Source organism: Narcine bancroftii, chromosome 7, assembly GCF_036971445.1.
Source record: "Narcine bancroftii isolate sNarBan1 chromosome 7, sNarBan1.hap1, whole genome shotgun sequence".
NCBI lineage: Eukaryota > Metazoa > Chordata > Chondrichthyes > Torpediniformes > Narcinidae > Narcine > Narcine bancroftii.
In genome coordinates, this window is record NC_091475.1 from 176020107 (window position 1) to 176042567 (window position 22461).

At 42.8% G+C, this 22461-nt stretch overlaps 1 protein-coding gene across 1 annotated transcript in view; it reads left to right on the top strand.

Moving 5' to 3' along the window:
- The window catches only part of LOC138739422 (anoctamin-7-like), a 114213-nt gene that overhangs the window by 19966 nt on the left and 71786 nt on the right, over window positions 1–22461 (top strand). Inside the window, exons 2-5 of the mRNA XM_069891415.1 lie at window positions 20–243; window positions 8999–9166; window positions 11651–11705; window positions 18251–18391. Coding sequence (XP_069747516.1) covers window positions 217–243; window positions 8999–9166; window positions 11651–11705; window positions 18251–18391 — 391 coding nt within the window. The 5' untranslated portion in view covers window positions 20–216. The remainder of the gene's footprint in view (window positions 1–19; window positions 244–8998; window positions 9167–11650; window positions 11706–18250; window positions 18392–22461) is intronic.

Here is a 22461-nt window from a genome sequence, read left to right on the forward strand (position 1 = left end):
GTGATCGATTATGTGTTAGTTTACGAACAGGAGCAGGGAGGAATTGACCCGCACGCGGGGCAGAGGCTGAAGTTTCTGAGGGAAGTGGAAAAGACCGGGCTGCATGTGGACCACAACGTGGTCGGGGAGAAGTGGGCGACCAGCGAGGCTCTGGGCAAGTATCGCATTGTTAAAATCTATGCGCCTTTTGAACTCTTGAGCCGAACAGCCGAGGGGATGAAAGTGAAGATGCCTTTGGCTGAGGTGAGCTCTCTTTCTTTCCTGACCTCTGCAGTGAGCTTTCGCATGCAACTCTCACCATCCCTAAGTTTCAATACTGTAATGTATTAATGACCGCAATGTATCTGTTTTCAATTGTTTCCAGTCTTTCGGGAACAATAAGGGAAAGCTGGCCTGAATTTTAAAATTGCGGGGGGAAAAAAAGCCTAATTTGAGGTTCTGTAGGAACACAGCCCAAAGTTCTGTGGTTTTGCACTCTTGCACATAAAAGGGAGCACAGGGGCGATCTGGCAGCATCTGAGAAACAAAGTCTCAGATCGCAGTTTAGCTTCGGTGAAGGGGGGGGGGGGGGGGGTGGAAGAGTTATTTTAGTCCGAGGCTCAAAGCTCGATTCCCCTTTGATGTGACAGGCCGAGGTTTCTTTGAAAATAATAGACATGCTAAAGTACAGACAGTCACAGCTTAAAGAAGGGAAGAGCATTTGATGTGAATGTCAGGGTGACTGGGTTGTGAAATAACAACCCAATGTGAGCTCAGGCAATCGTGAAGAAGGCACGCCAAACACTATCCTCTCTGAAGAAATTTGGCATGTTTTCAAATACCCCATCAAACTTCTACAGTATTCTGACTAGTTCCATCACAGACTGGATTGCTAATTCGAATTCTCAGGAGTGCAGAAGTGTAGGCAGGTCCATCACAGGCTATGACCTCCCGTCCATGCCCCACCTCAAGAAGGCAACCAACATCAAACGACTGCCATCAGCCTGGTCACAACCTCTTCTCACTGCTACCTTCAGGTAGAGGTGCAGAGGCTGAGGTCCAGTCAGTACATACATGATATCACATCCTGCGGGTCAGGCAAAATGATCACTTATTGGTAGTGCAAAGAGCAGTATTCAAGAAGATACTTTTAATGTAAACAAATAAAGAAATCTGAACCTACTGATTGTGCAAATACAGAGAGAGAAAAAAATCAAAGTGCAAAAGTAAGAGTCCATAAATGAGTCCCTGACTGAATTTGTTGTTGAGTCCTCTTGTGGTGGAGAGGTAGCAGCTGTTCCTGAACCTGGTGGTGAGAGTCTTGTGACACCTGTACCTTTTTCCTGATGGCAGCAGTGAGAAAGAGATGTGGATCCTTGATGATTGTTGCTGCTTTCCAATGGCAGCACTCCCTGTAGATGTTCTCAGTGGTGGGGAGGATTTTGCTTGTGATGCCCTGAGCTGTGTCCACTGCCTCTTGCAGGGCTTTCCGCTCAGGGTTATTGGTGTCCCCATAACAAACCATGATTCATCTGCTCAGCACACTTTGCACCACACATGAGCAGAAATTTGCCAGGGTTTCCGATGTCATTCCAAACCTCCGCCAACTCCAGATGAAATAGAGGCCCTGACGTGCTTTCTTCATTGACGTTAGTGCCTTGGGTCCATGAAAGATCCTCGAGATAGTGACTCCCAAGAACTTAAATTTGCTTGCCATTTCCACCTCTGATTCCCCAATGATCACTGGATTGTAAACCTCTGGCTTTCCCTTCCTGAAGTCAACAGTCAGCTCCTTGGTTTTGGGGACATTGAGTGTGAGGTTGTTGTTGGTGCATCATTCAGCCAGGTGTTCAATCTCCCTCCTGTACACTGACTCATCGCCTTTTTTACACAACCCACTACCGTGGCATCATCAGCAAATTTGTAGATGGTGTAGTTGTACTAAGTCACACAGTCAGAGCTGTGTAGCAAGAAGAGCCAGGGGCTAAGAACTTCTTTGATCAAGAACAATTTCTTTCCATTGGCCATCACACTCTTCAACCACCCCTTGTTAAACTAATCAAGTCCTGCTCCAACACCACGAGCACACTGTCAGTGCTATCGTAATCCACTTATTTTCTTGCCCTAAGGTAATGGTGCATATTTATAATTATTAATTTTTGGTATTTCATATCTCTTTTTCAATTTAATTTAATTGGCCTTATGTAGTTGGGTTTTTTTTGTTAAGTACTTGCTTGGCTGCAGCAAGTAAGAATTTTGGTGCAAATCTACATATACCTGTAGCGCTATCAATTGGACCAGAAGTTGAGATTAATAGGCTTTAACTGCTATAAATTTACAGGTGCCCGATACCAAGGCAGTACTGAGGGAAGGATTGGGCCATACCACCTTTATTAGGAATCCTAAGGGGGAAGAGTTACAGTATTGGGGCAGGCCAACCAGTACAATGCATGTATTACAATGTTCCACCACAATCACCCCTTCCTTTGAAACAAAAGAGCCTATTTACAGGTTCAGCCTGTCCGGTGGTTTCATCCATCAACCTGACCATCGCAGTGCCAGCTGTGGTGTAGCTGTTGGCTCCTGGGCAGTGCTCTGTGTGATGGACTGCGATTTGGATTGTTGAACAGAATCAGTTGGGGCTGGGTCGGGGCAGAGTGGTGTAGATTGGGGTTGGAGTAGTGCAACTGGTGCCAATGGTGGAGTCAGATACCTGACCATGTCACTGATATTGGGGGGAGAGGGGGGCTGCTAGTTGGTCGACCGTGGTCGGTCCAGCAAGTGCCTCAGTTGTGGGGGCTCCTGTATGTCCCAGGTCCCAGACGGAGACGGTGTCTCTCTGTCCATCCTGGTACTGCATGTAGGCATACTGGGGGTTTGCACAGAGAAGGTGGACCTTCTCAACCAGGGGGTCTGCTTTATGGGTTCTGATGTGTCTCTGGGGTAGCACAGATCCTGAGGACATCAGCCAGACTGGTAGCATGGTTCCCAAAGCTGACCTCCTGGGGAAGGAGAAAAGCTTTTCATGAGGTGTTGCATTTGTTGCAGTATAGAAGAAGGACCTGGTGATGTGGAGCACCTCTAGTAGGACCTCTTCCCACTGGGAGCCCCTTTGACTTGAGGGCCAGGAGGACTGGTCTCCAAATGGTGCCATTCTGCCTTTCCACCTGGTCATTCCATCGGGGATTATAGCTGGCCAGCAGGTATTGGTGCAATTCCTCGCTCATAAATGATGACTCTCAGTCACAGTGGATGCAATTGAGATATCCAAAGAGCATAAAGAGGTTATGCAGAGACTTAACCGTAGCCGTGGTCATATCTGAGCAGGAGATGGCGAACAGGAATCAGGAGTATTTGTCAATAATGTTGAGAAAATACATGTTCTGGTTCATGGAGGAAAAAGGGTCCTTAAAGTCCGTACTTAGACTTTTGAAGGGGCAGGTGGCCTTGATCAGGTGAGCTTTCTCTGATGGGTCAGCTCCTTGATCTCCTCAACTGAGTACGGGAAGTTGAATGTTCTCACAAAGTGACAGAGTCTGGTGACTCCAGGGTACAGAGGCATTTGTGAAGGGCTTGGAGGTGGTCTGCTTGTGCATTGGCACAGGTACCCCAGGACAGGGCATTGGGAGGCTCGTTGAGCTCCCCGGGCCGGTACAAGATGTCATAGTTGTAGGTAGACAGCTCAATTCTCCACCTCAGGATTTTGTTGTTCTTAATTTTTCCCCACTGCTTATTGTTAAACATGAATGTGACTGGATGTTGGTCAGTCAACAGGGTGATTGGTTTCCCAGTTAGATAATGCCTCCAATGGCGCACAGCTTCCACTATGGCCTGGGCCTCTTTCTCAATGGATGAGTGCTGGAGTTCGAGGCCCTGGAGGGTACAGGAGAAAAATGCCACACACCTGCCCGCCTGGTTAAGCGTGGCAGCCAGGGCAAAGTTGGACACATCGCTCTCCACTTGGAATGGGATGTATTTGTTTACGGTGTGCATCGCTGCCTTGGCAATGTTGCCTTTGATGCAAGTGAAGGCTGCTTGGGCTTCTGCCAATGGGAGAAAGGTGGTAGTTTTTACCAGAGGGACGGCCTTGTCTGCATAATTTGGGACCCATTGTGCACAGTATGAAAAGAACCCCAGGCACCTTTTCAGGGCCTTGAGGTTATGGGGGAGCGGGAGCTCCAGCAGGGGCCACTTACATGTAAGGTTAGGTCCAATTACTCCATTCTCCACCATGCACTCTAGTATAGCCAGACATGAAGTGCTGAACATGCATTTCTTCTGGTTATACATGAGATTTAGGGCTTTATCTGTCTGGTGGAATTTCTGCAGGTTGGCGTTGATGTCCTGCAGGACATGGCCACAGATGGTCACATTGTCCAGGTAGACTGGAAGACTGAAACTCAGTCTGTGACTCCAAAGGGGATCCTGAGGAAATGTTAGAGGTGGCCATCTGCCTCAAACGCTGTGATTGGGCTGTCTTCTGGGCAGATTGGGAGCTGGTGATAAGTTGACTTGAGATCAGTGATGGAGAAGACCTGGTATTGGGCAATCTTGTTCACCATGTCGGCTATGCGGCGGAGGGGGTAGGCGTCCAAGAGGGTGAACCGGTTGATGGTCTGGCTGTAGTTTATGACCATCCTGTGCTTCTCTCCGTTCTTTACAACCACTATCTGCTCTCCATAAGGGCTGGTGCTAGGCTCTATGATGCCCTCGGCCAGGAGTTGTTTAACCTCAGCCTTGATAAAGGATCTGTCCCCAAGGCTATATCACCTGCTCTTAGTTGCCATTGGCTTACAGGCAGGAGTGAGGTTCTCAAACGGGGATGGTGGGACATGGAGGGTGGACAGACCGCAGGTCGTGTGCAGTGGACAGTTTTCGGGTCGCTGATTGGCAGTATTTAGGGAGATGGGCTGGTGGTTTAAAAGTTGTTTATTACAGACTGTGAGGGAGGGGTGGTGCCCTTTATATCCATCATGCCACCTTTAAGTTGGCACTAGATGCCTAGCCCCAGTATGACTGGTGCACAGAGTTGTGACATCACAAGCAATTTAAAATTCTTATACTTGGTGCCACTTATGGTTAGTGTTACTGTGCAGCTCCCTTGGATTTCAGTCGAATGGACTTGGAGGCCAATGAGATTTTACACATGACTGGGGTCACTGTGAGGGAGCAGTGCTGTACAGTGCCCGGGTGTATAAAGCTTTCGGAGCTTCCAGTGTCGAACAAGCAGTTTGTAATGCAGCCATTTACCTCGATGTCCATAGTGGCCTTGTTAATTGATGTGGCCTCCTCTGGTCCAGAACAATAGAAGCCAGTATCAACTCATTGCCTGACTCGCTGCATTGGTGACCTCCAAGATGTCCACTCTGAAGATGGCTGCCCCCATGGTCCGCACATGGTTGCTTCTGGAAGTGAAGCCAGAAGTGACCCCGACCCAGGCTGTTGTTCTTGCTGTGCTGTTCTCTGCCACTGGAAGTGGAGCATGAAAATACACAGTCCAAGATGGCAAAGGCTGCCATCCGCACGTGGCACTGCAAGGAGATGGTCTGGACCTACATAACCTTGCGTAGTGTCCTTTTCTTCTGCAGCTGGAGCAGGTCACGCTTCTGGCAGGGCAGTTCTTCTGTGGGTGTTTCGTCTGGCTGCAGCAATAGCAATTTGGGTGCTTGGCAATAGTGGCTGCTGTTTGGGACCCCGCTTCACAAGATGGCGGTGCCCGTGCTCCCCATGTGGCTGCTGCGCTGCCGGAGGAGTAAGCCTCCACATTCTGTTGGGCTGTTTATAGTGATTTGGAGAGACTGACCACGGCCTGCAGGGTCTGATCGCCCTTCTCCAGGAGCCTTTGTCTGAAATGGTCAGACCTGAAGCCGGCAACACATGCATCCCTGATCAGCTCTTCCTGGTAGATGGCTGCCATAACATCAGTGCAGCCACAAACTCGCCCCAGCTTCCACAAGGCCCAAATGTATTCATCAAAGGAGTCACCAGGTGCTTGTTGATGGCTGCCCAGGAGTATCTGGCATAGATTACATTCTTCAGGGCCTGGTACTGCTTCTGCAGGAGGCTCATGTGGCTGAGTAAGTGTCACAGTCTCTAATCATCTGGAAAACATGGTGGTCGACCTGTGCAAACAGCAGGTCTCTCTTGTCAACCTCTTCCTGAATATCGTGTTGCCTCATAAAGGGATTCAGGCAGTGCAGCCACTGGTCGAATTTTATGGAGGTCCCTGGATCCTTTGGGTCAGGGTCGAATAACCTTGTCCATGGCACAAGTAATTAAATTGTAGCGCTATCAATTAGACCCAACAGACCTGAAGTCGAGATTAACAGGCTTTAATCGCTCTAAAATTACAGGCATATCTTGCATGCTGTTGGCCCAATTCCAAGGCAATACTGAGGGAGGGGATTGGGCCATACCATCTTTATTAGGAATCCAGAAGGGGGGAATTACAGTATCAGGGCAGGCCAACCAGTACAATTCATGTATTACAGTGTTCCGCCACAATGGTATATATGACAATTAACTGATTATCATTAATGGAGAGGTGGAGGGTCAGCAAGAAGGTATCTGCAGTTGATCTCTTGTGATGATGGGCAAATTGAAGCAAATTAAATGTTCACATGTAACTCTGGAAAACATGGGCCACCCCATAGCTTTGGAGTCATCTCTCGATAGCCCCTTTTCCACTGGCATCCCAGTTAATTGGCTGTGCCGTGTCCCGGGATAGGGAGCCCTTTGTACTGTTTACACTGGGCCACCCTTAACTGGGACACAACTCATCACCGGGGATCAGAGTATTCTTCCTCCAACTGGAAACGGGTGCCTTTCTGCTTGCCTTTTTCCACTGGTTATATCAGCTGACGCCGGAGATATGAGTAGGGGTCGAAGTGGTTAATCAAGTGTAAATGTTGCTGGTAATTGGATTCTGAAAGAAACTGTTTGATCTGTGGCAGATCTGATGATATGTTATACTAAATACTTTGAATGCACTTTCAGTACTACTGTATTGTCCTCCTCCCAGAGTTGTTTTTATCAAAATTCAAAATATTTTTTAAACACAAGGATCCTTTATCTCATTTATTGTAAAGAAATTAGATGGTATTGCCTCAAAGATGGAAAGAATTATGTTTTCACATTTCCAATGCTATAAAATTTATAAGAGTATAAATGATACATTTGGATAGTATAAGGGAGGATTAGCCAAACCTACTTAACATAAGCACATACACAGATGTTTGAGAGCCACAAGACATGAAAAAATTTTATGTACACCTTTTTTACCCCTACATATATTTTTATAAAAATGTAATCTAAATATTAAGAAATACATGTACATCATAATATTTATTCATGTCTGTAGTTTTTAAACAGCTTATTTGTATTAATTTCAATAATCAAAAACAACATGTATACATTCCAAATATTTTCAAAATTATGACCGCTTTTCCGCAGAAATCTCTGTCTAAGGAAGCAGAAGAGGCAGCCACATTAAATATATTTAAGAAACAGAGAAATAGATTTTGCATCATAGGGAATATAGAGTTTTGGGGGAAAGGCAGATCTGCTGTGATCTCACTGAATGTGGGAGTAGGCTCAATGGTCTGGATGAACGACTCCTGCTCCTGTTTCTGATGTGTCCTCTTCAGGAGCGCTGCTGCCACTGGTCTCTGCAGATGCTTGCACCATTGCAACGTTCACGGCCAAGCGCACGATGTGGGAAGCGACCCGATGCAAAGCTGCCTCCTGTGGTAGGGGGAGGCCAGGGAGCTGACAACTCTGCTCTTCCCTGTCCTACCCTCTGCTTCCCTCTTCCCAGTCACTGGCAGGATGGGGGGAGTAGCTGCTGGGATTGAAGGCTGGAGTATGGAGTGAACTAACCTCTGTGCTGCCTGGTGCTCACTGTCCATTCGGTGGATCTAGGGCTTGCCTGTGGCCACTGACAAGACCTTCACTGCTGCTGCCAGGCTTGAAGCCTGAGTGAAGTCCTCACTGGGAACCACTTACAGCCTCTCCTCCATTATCTGTCAACATACTTCCCACCCCCCCCCCCCCAACCTGACTGCCTGCATTGGACAGACACCCCACTCTGTGGCCACTCTCTGCAGAGGACCCTCAGAAGGAAGTGGCAGCAGAGAAGGAGCCTGACCCTCCTACCACGCATCCTATGATGGCGGCACTGTGCTGTGGTGTTGCCCGGCCCGAGCGAGGAGAACCTGACTCCAGCATGCACTGCTTGCTCTGCTTCTCTGCAGAAGCTTTTTCTCCAATGCCCACTCCCTCTTCCCTCTCCTTGTCACGAAGCCTAGACTGTGACCATTCCAGGGCTCCCTGGTCTTGGTTGCAGGGATTCAGTGTCTCCTGGGGCAGCTTTAGAGTGCTTGTATCTCCTCCAGCCAATATATTTCCGTGAACTGCATATTAGGTATCAAAGAGCAGCATGTGGCTGGCGAGCTGCGGTTTGGCCAGCTCCCGATAAAAGGTATGCTTTAAAATCACAGGTTTTAGCCCACAATGAGAATAATACTTTGAGGCCCCTGGCAATAAGTTCCCCCACCCCCCTCCCAATCTCTCAACCTGCAACAGATCTTCATTCATGATTCCCTCCAGGCTCCTGTCCCTTTATATCTCAACCACAAGGCCTTTCTCCCTGCATCCAGCATTCTTCACAGCTTGTGAAGAAAGGGACCATTTAGCTAACACCTTGTAACTTTGGTATCGTTGAGTTGATAAAGCATCAAGCCTGAAAACAAAATTGTTATTGGTGGATCTCTGCAACAATGGATTCTGTACCCATGCTGATGCCAGAGTATTTTTAGACTTGTGTTTGGAAATTATTCACAAAAATGTGTATTTTTAGAGTCCTATAAGAAAAGGATGCCAATTTCTTCCCCTGTGCACCATAAATGGACATCAGGAACAAAATGGAAAATGTTGTATTAATTGAGTTTAATTTGACTTCATGATCTGTTCTGACTCTATATGCTGATGTTTTAACTAATTTTTTTTTGTTCTGTTCAAGATTTTTGAATTGAAAATGGTCGGATATTTTCAGAGATTCCTGGAATATTTTACAAATGATACTCAAGTCAACTATGTCAGTGCACACTACGAACATGAGAAAAGACATCTATTTAGAGGAATTGAAAATGAGGAATCGTTTTTTCGTCCTGCGTTGAGATCTTTAATTGTAAATAATTTTGTTGTGATATTTTCCATGAGTAGGAGTTCTTCCAATTAGCCCTCCATGATCTAATGAACATTTTTTTTAGTTCCATGTTGCATTTTTCATCTCACTAATGTACTTGTCAAGCAAAACAGCCTCATATGTACTCAAGTACCTCAATGGATGGATCTGCAACATTAAACTGGCCTGATGGGTCATTTGGATTCCCCAGATGTTAAAAGTTGGGTCTCTAGTCCTTTGTTACTTTGCTTGGAATTTTAACATTGTTGTCTTTATCAAAGCACAAGATGAGTCAAACTAATTGTTAACATAAATTTTCTTCAGCTAACCAGCGTTAAGAAATTAGAAAAGTAAACTGGTGCTTCACTGAGTTAATACATTTGGATAGCCTAAATAAGCCCAAGATCACAGCTGACATCACAATACAGGAAAGATAAGGGTTTTGAACATGATGTGGCACTTTAACTCTGTTTAATATTTACTAAATATGAACCTTATTAATGGTAAGGAGCTAAGGGTAGATTTATGAGTGGAAATTTGTAAGGTATTTTAAATATTATTAATGATCATAGTTTATTGTTTTTTTTAACTTTATTTAAGATTTTATAACATGAATAACAAATAGAATTACATTAAAAAAAATTAAGAACAAAATAATAAAATTACAATACAGTATCAGTAATCTAAATAAACTATACCCTCCCCAATAATTATTACACATTAATAACCCAACTCAAATTAGTCCAACCCCCCTTTCCCCCCCAAAATAAAGAGTGAAGAATTAATAAAGTTAATAATATGTGAGAAAAAACCCACTTACAAAAAAAACCAAAAACACAACCGATTAAAATACTAACAAAAAGAAAAGTAGTTAATACTAAGATATCAGACTTAAAAAACATATTTAAATCAAACTTAAATGCATATATTTAACAAACAGAGTTAAGATGAAACATATATTTAACTCAAACTTAATATAAAAAATTAGTAAAGTTAGTAACATTGTCTATCAAAAATTCTTAAACAATAATCAATTCTTTAAAAAAAATTGTAGCATGAGAAAAAAAAGATGAAAAAAAAACTTTCTCTATAGAGATAAACCTTCACCAAATATCAACTAACTTCACATCTATCATCATATTAGTCACATAAACCACCATCTTAAAACAAAATTCAAACCTCATTAAACATTGTACAATTCAATTTTAGTACTCTTCCACCATTTTTCCCTTTTACTCTTGAATAATTATCCAATAAAAGCTCCAATACCACATTTAAATATCCCCAATCATTACGTTAAAATTCAGATATCCAAATAATAAAAACACATCTACAACGAAATCTATATCTTCAACAAATGGAGCATAAACCACAAACAAAATTCAAGCCTTATTAAGAATTGTACAATTCAATTTATAACTTTCACCATTATTCCCTTCGATCTATAACTAAAATAGCAAAATAATATACACCAGAATTACCACTCCTTTCACCTTAAAGTTAAAGAAAAAGTATAAAAAAAACTTATCCATCCCATTCACATTTACATTTCAAATATTCCTTATCTACTGAATAAAGTTTACAAAAAAACCACATCAATTTTTAGTTTTTTAAACAATAAAATAATTTCTTATGCTTTTTTTTAATAAACACAAAAAAAAACCCTTCACTCTTTAATCTAATAATACAAAAAAAGGAAAAAAAACCGGGTAGGAGGTTAAAAATACCCCCTCCCGTCTAAACCGCACAATGCGGTAACTCCCAAAAAAAATGGGTATGAGATAACTCACAGGTAGCAGATGACTTTCAGGAAATAGTGCCCATCCAGTTCTCTCCCCCAACTCTCACTTCATCTTAAACTAACATCATCATTATTTAATATTCCTTTTTTTTAAAAAAAAACATTAGAAAAAAAAAGAACGATCATAGTTTATTGTCATATACATTGTACAATGTACACATGTACCCAAATTCTTACTTGCTGCAGCTGAACAAGTACTTCATTAAAAAAAAGATAGTATTATATAAATGAATTAAAAAGAGATAATACAGAGATAATAAATATTTATAGCAAAAAAGGTGACTTTTCAATAGTGCAGATACCAGTAGTTATTTTTTCATGTCAGAGCAGTCCACGATTAATATAACAAAGAGTTTGATTGCGTTTCAAAGAAACTGTTTTTGAACCTCGACGTGCTGGTCTTCAGGCTTCTTCGAACTGCTATCTTCATGCAAAAGGCAGAGAAGTTGTGACTAGGATGGTGAGATTTAACCAATAATGTTTTGAGTCATGTACAAAACCTAGATAAGAGATGGTTGTGTATTCCCTTGAGTTTACACATCATTAAGTTAATTTTATATTGACCCTTGCAGAACCATTGGCTACCAAATACAAGATTTTCATATTTTATTATAAGCAAAAAATAATGTTGTTTGGGGGTGGGGGGAAATCTCTTAAAATATCCATTAATCTTTTCTGTTTTCTAGGTTCACTATATTCTTACAAACATATCGATAGAAATTGGAGTTGAAAATATGGAAGGTAATGAGCTTTTGCAGGCAATTAAGCCAGAATTTATGTACATTTTTTATGATTAAACTGTGCCAGTTTAAGGAATTATAGAGATTTTGCATTTTGATCCACAATTATCTTCCAGAAACTATTCTAGAAAATCTCTTCTGTAAACCCTACAAAGTTTTTATATTCTTTCTAAAATATGTTGCCCAAATGTGGTCATGATACTTCAGCTTGGCCAAACAACTACAGTTTACTTAGGTGTAAAATAACTCCTGGCTTTTGTACTATATCTCTAGTTTCCCAAAAGCGGTTATAAGTATTGAAACTTGTTAACCTGTGCTGCCACATTCAAAATGCTTTTTTCACAAATATTCCCAGATGGCTCCCTCTTTGTAATTTTGTTACATTGATGCAAGGATCGACAATGAGATAGACAACAGACTCGCCAAGGCAAATAGCGCCTTTGGAAGACAACACAAAAGAGTCTGGAAAAACAACCAACTGAAAAACCTCACAAAGATAAGCGTATACAGAGCCGTTGTCATACCCACACTCCTGTTCGGCTCCGAATCATGGGTCCTCTACCGGCACCACCTACGGCTCCTAGAACGCTTCCACCAGCGTTGTCTCCGCTCCATCCTCAACATCCATTGGAGCGCTTACACCCCTAACGTCGAAGTACTCGAGATGGCAGAGGTCGACAGCATCGAGTCCACGCTGCTGAAGATCCAGCTGCGCTGGATGGGTCACGTCTCCAGAATGGAGGACCATCGCCTTCCCAAGATCGTGTTATATGGCGAGCTCTCCACTGGCCACCGTGACAGAGGTGCACCAAAGAAAAGGTACAAGGACTGCCTAAAGAAATCTCTTGGTGCCTGCCACATTGACCACCGCCAGTGGGCTGATAACGCCTCAAACCGTGCATCTTGGCGCCTCACAGTTTGGCGGGCAGCAACCTCCTTTGAAGAAGACCGCAGAGCCCACCTCACTGACAAAAGGCAAAGGAGGAAAAACCCAACACCCAACCCCAACCAACCAATTTTCCCTTGCAACCGCTGCAATCGTGTCTGCCTGTCCCGCATCGGACTTGTCAGCCACAAACGAGCCTGCAGCTGACGTGGACTTTTTACCCCCTCCATAAATCTTCGTCCGCGAAGCCAAGCCAAAGAAAAGACTATTTAACCTGCATTACCTTTCCTATGAAAATATATCACCCTACACCAGGGGTGTCAAACTCAAATTCACCGAGGGCCAAAATTAAAAACTTGGACTAAGTCGAGGGCCGAACTAAATATTTATTGAAAATTTTCAACAACGTCTGCATGTTTTCTCTCAACATATGTAATGTTAAACTTTTTCTTATTAAAATAAATGTTTAATAATAGTTTTGGTTAAACTCTTTCCATAAGAAGCATTAACAAATAAGAAATAAAATATTCAATAAATAATATTTCTCTCTAGCGTTTAAGCCAAGGATCGCACGTTGCCGAGAAGCATGCCAGGGAGCGGAGGTCTGCAGGGAGCCCTCCCCAGCCCAGCCAGCAAACCTGAGCGGCATCCCCCCACCCGCCCCCTCTCCCTCCTCCGCCCCTGCCTCCGCCTGCCGCAACCGCCGCCAACAACCCAAGGAGTCCCCGCTGGTCTTGCCATCTCACCGGGAATACCGTGAGAGTGGTGCAACTCGTCCGCGACCTCCACCCCAGCAGAAAGTCCGATGCCCAGCAGCACCCACCCACAGATGAAGCTCAAGGAGACGTTGGAGCTAGGCGGCGGGTCCGTTGGAGCTAGGCGGCGGGTCCGTTGGAGCTAGGCGGCGGGTCCGTTGTATCGGCGCCGCTGTGAATATCTAATTAACTTTCCCGTTAACTATATCGGTGTACTGCTGTGCCTGCTGTGGAAGTGCTAAAAACTACTATGGCGGTGCCTGCTGCTGTGCATGTGCTATACTTGCGCGGCGGCCAGCGGGCCAACTCTAATATATATTTAATATGATCTTGCGGGCCAAATATAATTATATCGCGGGCCAAATTTGGCCCGCGGGCCAGAGTTTGACATGTGTGCCCTACACTTTATCTGTATTGAAATTCATCTGCCAAGAACTCTACCTGGCTGTCTGCCCCCTCTGGAAGCACATTGCTTCTCTTCCAAGTTTAATTTTGGAATTGTGCCTTTTACCCCAAGTCTTAATTTTCAATTGAAATTTCCATTTTTCTCTGTGGATTGTCACCTTGTCATGGTGGAGAAGCTTGTGTGGTCCTTAGATCCTGAGAGCAATGCTGTTTGGAGCTACGATCCTGGTAGGGTTGAGGGTGAGGTCCCTGACAAAGGACAATCCAACAGTGGACAAGCGGATGAAGTTACTTCGAACTCAATGGCTGTGAAGGCGGACGAAGGCTCCAACAAATTCATCAGCTCCAATTGTTGTGGTTTTCATGCCATTGGAACTAGTTGGTTTGTTTATGAAGTAGCATGTGCTTCTTGGAGTGCAACATTAAGTACATGTTAAACACATACACCCAAGGCATCTTTGCTCGGTGGGCCACATTCCAAGATTGGACATGAGCCACTTGAGAGCCCATAGGAACAAAGACTATCATCCTTGACCTCGATGGATGGCCATGATGGTGGGATAGCTTATAAGCTTGATTTTTGTTCATCTATGAATCCCCCAATGTTTGAAGCCTCTTTTTGTTGAGCACCATTTTGAAAGACAGAAGGAGCACAGAATTTATAAATTTTCTCCACATTTAGACAGCAGTTGCTTGGGCAATTGAGTCCAACAGTTGAAGGAATATTGGGCAATTGTGTTCAAGTCAAAAGGGTTGAAAATAAGATACTCAGCAGATAGCAGTTGATTGGGCAATTGAGTGCAACAGTTGAAGCAATTGAGGTCAGGTGACCCAAACATCACTGTTTAGCAGAGCGGTCATCATCAGACTGGGCTGAATCAGAGTGGACTGAGTCAGAGTGGAAAGCCTTTGGCTCAAGAGGCTTTGGTGAGAGGAGACTGAGGTGGTGGTGCAGGAGTTGAAGTAAGAAAGGACCACTCTACTTGAGGAACAAAAAGGATTCAGCAGGTAGGCACAGGTAAGGGGATGGCTGCCAAGACAGGAAATGCTCCTCTTGTAGAATGTGGGTCATCAGGGAAGCCAGCAGGATCCCTGGTGAATTCATCTGCAAGAAGTGCATCCAGCTGCAGCTCCTGACGAGCCAAGTTAAAGAAATGGAGCTGGAGTTGGATGAACTCTGGATCATTCGGGAGACAGAGGGGGTGATGGACAGGTGGCAGGAGGAGGGTAGATGGGTGACAGGAAGGGAAAGGGAACAGGCAGGCAGTGCAGGGCAAGGCACCCCTGTGATTTTTCCCCTCAATAACAAGTATACCATTTTGGATACTGTTGGGGGGGGAATGACCTACCAGGGACAAGCCATGCAGATCAGGTCTCTGGCACAGATTCTGGTCCTGTGGGTAAGAAGGGAGAAGAGGAGCAGAGACAAACTGTAGTGATAAGGGATTCCATTGTTGGGGGGGGGGGGGCATGCAGATAAGAGGTTCTGTGGAAGATATTGAGTATCCTGTATGGTATGTTGCCTTCCAAGATCTGGGATATCTGAGTTCAAGTTCAGGGCATTCTCAGAAGGGAGGGTGAGCAGCCAGATGTCATGGTCCATGTGGGGACCAATGATGTGGGTAGGAAAGATGAGGAGGCCCTGCAAGGAGGGTTCAGGAAGTTAGGCACTAAGTTGAAGGACAGGACCTCCAGGGTTGTGATCTCAGGATTGCTACCCATGCCGCATGCTAATGAAGTTTAAAAATAGGAGGTTAATGTAGCTTAACATCTGGCTAAAGACATGGTGCAAGAGAGGGAGGGCTTCAGGCTTCTGGATCATTGGGCTTTTTTTCCAGGGAAATTGGGATCTGTTCAAACTGGACAGTTTAATCTGAAATGGAGGGGGACTAATATCTTTGCAGGAAGGTTTGCTAGTGCTGCTCCGATGGGTTTAAACTAGATTTGGAGGGTGATGGGAACCAGAGTTCCAGAGCAGAAAGAGGAGTGGTGAAGGGAAAAGTTGATGTGAAAATTGCACGCATTGTTAGAAGACACAGGTTGTATGTAGCAGAAATATTCTCAGGTGCATCTAATTCAAGTAGGCAGCATTGAAGAAAAAGCAGACGAGCTTAGAGCATGGATTGTCAGGTGGAATTATGACATTGTGGCCATTAGTGAAACTTGGTTACAGGAGGGGCAGGACTGTCAGCTCAATGTCTGGGCATCTGTTTCTTTAAACAATAGAATTGGGGGGGGGGGGGGGGAATGAAATGGGGAGGAGTGGCATTGCTTTTCAGGGAAAATATCACAGCTGTGCTCAGACAGAACAGACCAGAGGGATTGTTTACTGAGGCTAAATGGGAAGACCTGAGGAACAGGAAAGGTATGGCCACACTTATGGGATTATATTATAGACTGCCCAATAGTCAGTGAGAATTTGAGGAGCAAATTTCTAGAGAGTTAGCAGACAGTTGCAGGAAACAAGGTAGAGGATTAGTAGAGGATTTTTAACATTCCACATATTGACTGGGACTACCATAATGTAAAAGGGCTGGATGGCTTGGAGTTTGTCAAATGTGCTCAGGAAAGTTTTCTAAGTCAATATATAGAGGTACCACCTAGAGAGGGTGCAATACTGGATCTGTTATTAATGAACGAAACAGGAGAGGTGACAGAAGTATGTGTAGGGGAATATTTTGGGTTCCAGTGATCATAATGCTATTAGTTTCAAGTAATTATGGAGAAGGATAGGTCTGGGCCTCGGTTTGAGATTCTAAATTGGAGAAAGGCCAATTTTGAGGAAGTGAGAAAGGATCTAGAATGCGTGGATTGGGATAAGTTGTTTTTAGGCAAGGATGAGCGAGGTAAGGGGAGGACTGTCAAAGGTGAAATTTTGAAAATACAGAGCTTGTATATTCCTGTGAGGATTAAAGGCAATGTTGGTAGGCATAGGGAACCATGGTTTTTGAGGGAAATTAGGGATCTGGTTCGGAAGAAGAAAGAGGTGTATGACAGGTATAGGAACATGGAGCAAAAGAGGTATTTGAGGATTATAAAAAATGCAAGAAAAACAAGAAAGAAATCAAGAAGGTTAAAAGAAGACGTGAGATTCCTTTGGCAGACAATGTGAAGGAAAATCCTAATGATTTCTACAGGTATATTCAGAGCAAAAGGATAGTATGGGACAAAATTGGTCTCCTTGAAGATCAGAGAGGTCGGCTATGTATGGAGCCAAAAGAGATGGGGGAGATCTTAATTTTTTTTCCCATCAGTATTCACTCAGGAAACGAGAACAGAGACATGGGAAGTAAGGAAAACAAGCAATGAGGTCATGGAACCTATACAGATTAAAGAGGAAGAGGTGGTTTCTGACTTAAAGCAAGTAAGGATGGATAAATGCCCAGGGCCTGACAAGATATTCCCTCAGACCTTGAGGGAGACTAGTGTAGAAATTGCAGGGGCTCTGGCATAAATATTTAAAATGTCCTTCACCACAGTTGAGGTGCTGGAGGATTGGAGGGTAGCTCATTGTGTTCCATTGTTTATAAAAGGCTCCAAAGGTAACCCTGGAGATTATAGGCCAGTGAGCCTGATATCAGTATTAGGTAAATTATGAGAAGATGTTCTAAGAAATCAGATACACAATTATTGGATAGCCAAGAACTGACTAGGGATAGTTAACATGGGTTTGTGTGTGGTAGGTCATGCTTAATCAATCTTCCAGAGTTTTTTGAGAATGTTACCAGGGAAGTTGATGAAGGAAAGGCTGTGGATGTTGTCTACATTGACTTTAGTAGGGCCTTTGACAAGGTTCACATGAGAGTTTAGTCAGGAAGGTTCTGACACTGGGTATTTGTGGTGAAAGTAGTGAACTTGATTTGATGGCTGGATGGGAGAAGCCAGAGGGTTGTGGTGGAGGATTGCTTCTCAGATTGGAGGCCTGTGACTAGTGATGTGCCTTGTGGATCGGTGCTGGGATCATTGTTGTTTGTCATCTATATGAATGATCTGGATGATAACGTGGTAAATTAGAGCAGAAAGTTTGCAGATGACACTGTTTGGAGGCGTTGTGGACAGCAAAGAAGGTTTTCAAACATTGAATTCCATCTGTAAGCATTTAGAAGTTGGGATTTCTTTACATAAATCTTTTTTTCTGAATGTTTAACTTGTTGAGACCTGCACACAATTTGGTAATCTTGACTATCATGTGTTCTCTTTCAAAGAAATATGATCCCAGGTCTTTGCATGGAACATATAAAGCATATCATTCAGAATTACTCAGTGCTTAGAAACACATTGAGCAAATTTTCTGTTAGCCAAGAGGAAATAGCAAATTCCACATTTGGATTGTCAAAATGAATTTGTTATTGAATGCATTGTGTAATGGACACAACCAATAACAACTACAATCATCCTGCATTTCTGTTAGCTGTCAGTGGTTTAGAATAATAAAATAATAGCGCATATATGTTTGCTTTTAATCATACTTTCTTCTAAAGTAATCTACTCTTGCAACAGCCAAACAAAAATTTTCAAGAAAACTTCCTGCTCTACCATACCTTCTTTTGAAAAAGGCTTTCAGCTCTTCTTTTGCCCTACATGACAGAAGAACATTGAAGTCTGAGAATTCCAGTCAGCCTTCAATTCCACAAAGCACTGGTGAGTAGGTGAAAACCTGCCAAGATGCCCAATGGTGTACTTGGGAGATTCTTATACGTTTATTTGCTTTGGAGAATATGGGTGTGTGATAGTACAGATCTATCACCAATGTACATAGTGTATATAGTTACTGTATCTAGACTGCTTACAGCGATTGGCTGAGAGCTAAGCCACGCCTATTGTCTGGGCCTTAAAGGCTTGTGTCCCTAGCCAGGTCGGATCATTCCGGACTGGTCGGCCACCTGTGAAGAGCTCCTGTCTTTTGCTAATAAAAGCCTTGGTTTGGATCAACAAATCTTTGATTCTTTCGACGAGCTCTACAGGGTGACTCTGGCAAAGCCTGCATTTGTTTGTGCATCGATCGCAAAAAGTTGTTTGAAGTGAAACGTAGTCAAGAAGGTAAACAGCATGTTGGCCTTCATTGCAAGAGGGATTTAATTTAAGGGCTGAGAGGTTCTGCCGCAACTGAACAGTATACTGGTAAGACATCACCTGGGGTACTGTGTGCAGGTCTAGTCTCCATACTTGAGAAAATTACTGGCTTTGGAAGTGGTGCAGAAGAGATTCACCATTTTATTTCTGGAAATTAGTGAGTTAGCCTATGAGGAGAGATTAAGCCACTCATTAGACTTGTTGGAATCTAGAAGAATGAAAAGGGATTTTATTGAAACATATAAAATTATGAAAGGGAGAGATAAGATAGAGGCAGAGAAGTTGTCTCCACTGGTGGGTGAGACTAGAACTCTAAGACATGGCCTCAAGGTTCGGGAGTTGGGGGTGGGGTGGGGGGGGGGTATACATTTAGGATGGAGATGAGGAAGGACTGCTTTTCTTAGAGAGTAGTGAATTGTTAGAATCCTCTGCCCAAGGAACCAGTTGAGCTGCCTCATTAAATACCTTTAAGGCAAAGTTAGAAGGGTTTTTGCATAGTAGGGGAATTAATGTTATGGAAAAATTGCCTCTATGAAGGGGGTGAAAGTCACCTTCTTGCATTGGCTGGTTGGCAGGAAACAGAGTAGGAATAAAGGGATCCTATTCTGGCTGGCTACCAGTGGTGTTCCACAGGGGTCGGTGTTAGGGCTGCTTCTCATTATGTTGTTTATAAATGATATGGATTATGGAATAGTTGGCTTTGTGTCTAAATCTGCAGATGATGCCACAATAGGTGGTGGGGAGGTGGTGCTGAGGATACCGAAAGGCTACAGAGAGACTTGGATAGATTAAGAGAATAGGCAAAGAGGTGACAGATGAAATACAATTTGGAAAGTACACGGTCATGCACTTTGGTAAAAGAAATAGATGGGCAGACTCTGAGGTGTGAAAGGAGTCATCATTCAGGATACCCTAAAGGTTGACCTCCAAGTTGAGTCGGTGGTGATGAAGGCGAATGCAATGTTAGGATTCATTTCTAGAAGGATAGCTTACAAGAGCAGGGATGTAATGTTGAGACTCCAAAAAGCACTGGTGAGACCTCACTTGGAGTACAGTGTACAGTTTGGGCACTGTATTTGAGAAAAGACGTGCTGCATTGGAGAGGGTTCAGAGAAGACTTACTGGAATCATACCAAACATGAAAGGGTTAGTATATGAGGTATGATTGTCAGCTCTTGGACTGTTCTTGTTGAGAGTACAGAAGGATGAGGTGGGCCATCATAGTGGCATTTCAAATGCTGAAAGGCCTGTACAGAGTAGATGTGGCAAGGATGTTTCCCATGGTAGTGAATTCTAGAACAAGAGGGCATAATTTCAGGATAAAAGGGCATCAATTTAAAAGTGAGATGTGGAAAAATTTCTTTAGTCAGAGTGTCGAGAGTCTGTGGAACTTGTTGCTGTGGAAGCAATGTCATTGGATGTATTTAAGGCAGAGATTGACAAATATTTGATTAGTCAGGGCAAAAGACTGTAGAATAGGGCTGAGTGGGTGGATGGATCAGGTCATGATTTGAATGGTGTAGCAGACTCGATGGGCCAGTGGGCCTACTGTATGTTGCAGTCCTTCTGCACAGGTCCTCCCGCAATAGGAGGACCCAGTAATAAAGAAGGAACAATGTGACCTTTTCATGCCAGGATGATGAGCATCTTGGAGGTGAATTTGTCTCATTGGTGATCCGTGCTCCTGTTGCCCTTGTCTTTGATGTTAATGGTTGGAGGTGTGCAAGGTGCTGTTGGTGTAGGCAAGGTAAATCGCTACAGTGCATTTTGAAGATGTTAAACACTGCAGCCATGGTGCACTGAAAGAAACAATTTTTTAATGCAGAGGATCAGTGCCATTCAAACAGGCTGCTTGGTGCCAGATTGTATTTAGCTTGTTGAATGTTGTCAGTGCCCCATTTATTCGGGCAATTCCATCACATTCCTGATTTGTGTCATTACAGTTTTTTTTTAAATTTTTTATTTTTCACACTATAAACCATATTGACCAAAATACATACAGACATTTTTCTTCTTAAATATATACAGTGTCGTTTTCTTCCCCTTTTTCCCCCCTCACTCCCTTCCCCATTTATTTAAAGTTCAATCTATAAGATACATTAAACCCGTTAAACAATGTTGTCACTTAATTAAAATAAACAAGAAATTTTACTGAGTCAGTTCTTTTCGTTATCTTCTCCTTCTGTCATTTTAGATGGTGGAAGTCCATGGTAGGATTTCTCTATTGTGTTTCATGTATGGCTCCCATATTTGTTTGAATATTGTAATGTTATTTCTTAAATTATATGTTATTTTTTCTAATGGAATACATTTATTCATTTCTATGTACCATTGTTGTATTCTCAAGTTGTCTTCTAATTTCCAGGTTGACATAATACATTTTTTTGCTACAGCTAGGGCTATTATAACAAATCTTTTTTGTGCTCCATCCAAATCGAGTCCAAATTTTTTGTTTCTTATATTACTTAGGAGGAAGATCTCTGGGTTTTTTGGTATATTGCTTTTTGTGATTTTATTTAATATCTGGTTTAGATCTTCCCAAAATTTTTCCACTTTCTTACATGTCCAAATTGCATGAATTGTTGTTCCCGTTTCCTTTTTATAGCGAAAACATCTGTCTGATACTGTTGGGTCCCATTTATTTAACTTTTGAGGTGTGATGTATAGCTTGTGTATCCAGTTATATTGTATCATGCGTAACCTCGTGTTTATTGTATTTCTCATAGTTCCAGAGCATAGCTTCTCCCATGTTTCATTCTTTATCTTTATGTTTAGATCTTGTTCCCATTTTTGTTTAGGTTTACCATTTGTTTCCTCGTTCTCCTTTTCTTGCAGTTTGATGTACATGTTTGTTACAAACTTTTTAATTATCATTGTGTCTGTAATCACATATTCAAAATTGCTTCCTTCTGATAACCTCAGACTATTTCCCAATTTGTCCTTCAAGTATGTTTTCAGTTGGTAGAATGCAAACATTGTATCGTGAGTTATATTATATTTATCCTTCATTTGTTCAAAGGATAATAATTTATTTCCCGAAAAACAATTTTCTATTCTTTTGATCCCTTTTCTCTCCCATTCTCTAAAGGAAAAGTTATCTATTGTGAAAGGGATTAACTGATTTTGCGTCAATATTGGTTTTGGTAGTTGGTAATTTGTTTTATTCCTTTCTACATGAATCTTCTTCCAAATGTTGAGCAGATGATGCATTACTGGTGAATTCCTACGTTGCACCAATTTTTTACCCCATTTATATAGTATATGTTCAGGTATCTTCTCCCCTATTTTATCTAGTTCTAATCTGGTCCAATCTGGTTTTTCCCTTGTTTGATAAAAATCTGATAGGTATCTTAATTGTGCAGCTCTATAATAATTCTTAAAGTTTGGTAGTTGTAAGCCTCCTTGTTTGTACCATTCTGTTAATTTATCTAGTGCTATCCTCGGTTTCCCCCCTTTCCATAAGAATTTTCTTATTATTTTCTTTAACTCCTTGAAGAATTTCTCTGTTAGGTGTATTGGTAATGACTGAAATAGGTATTGTATCCTTGGGAAAATGTTCATTTTAATACAGTTTATCCTTCCTATCAGTGTTAGTGGTAAGTCTTTCCAATGCTCTAAGTCATCGTGTAATTTTTTCA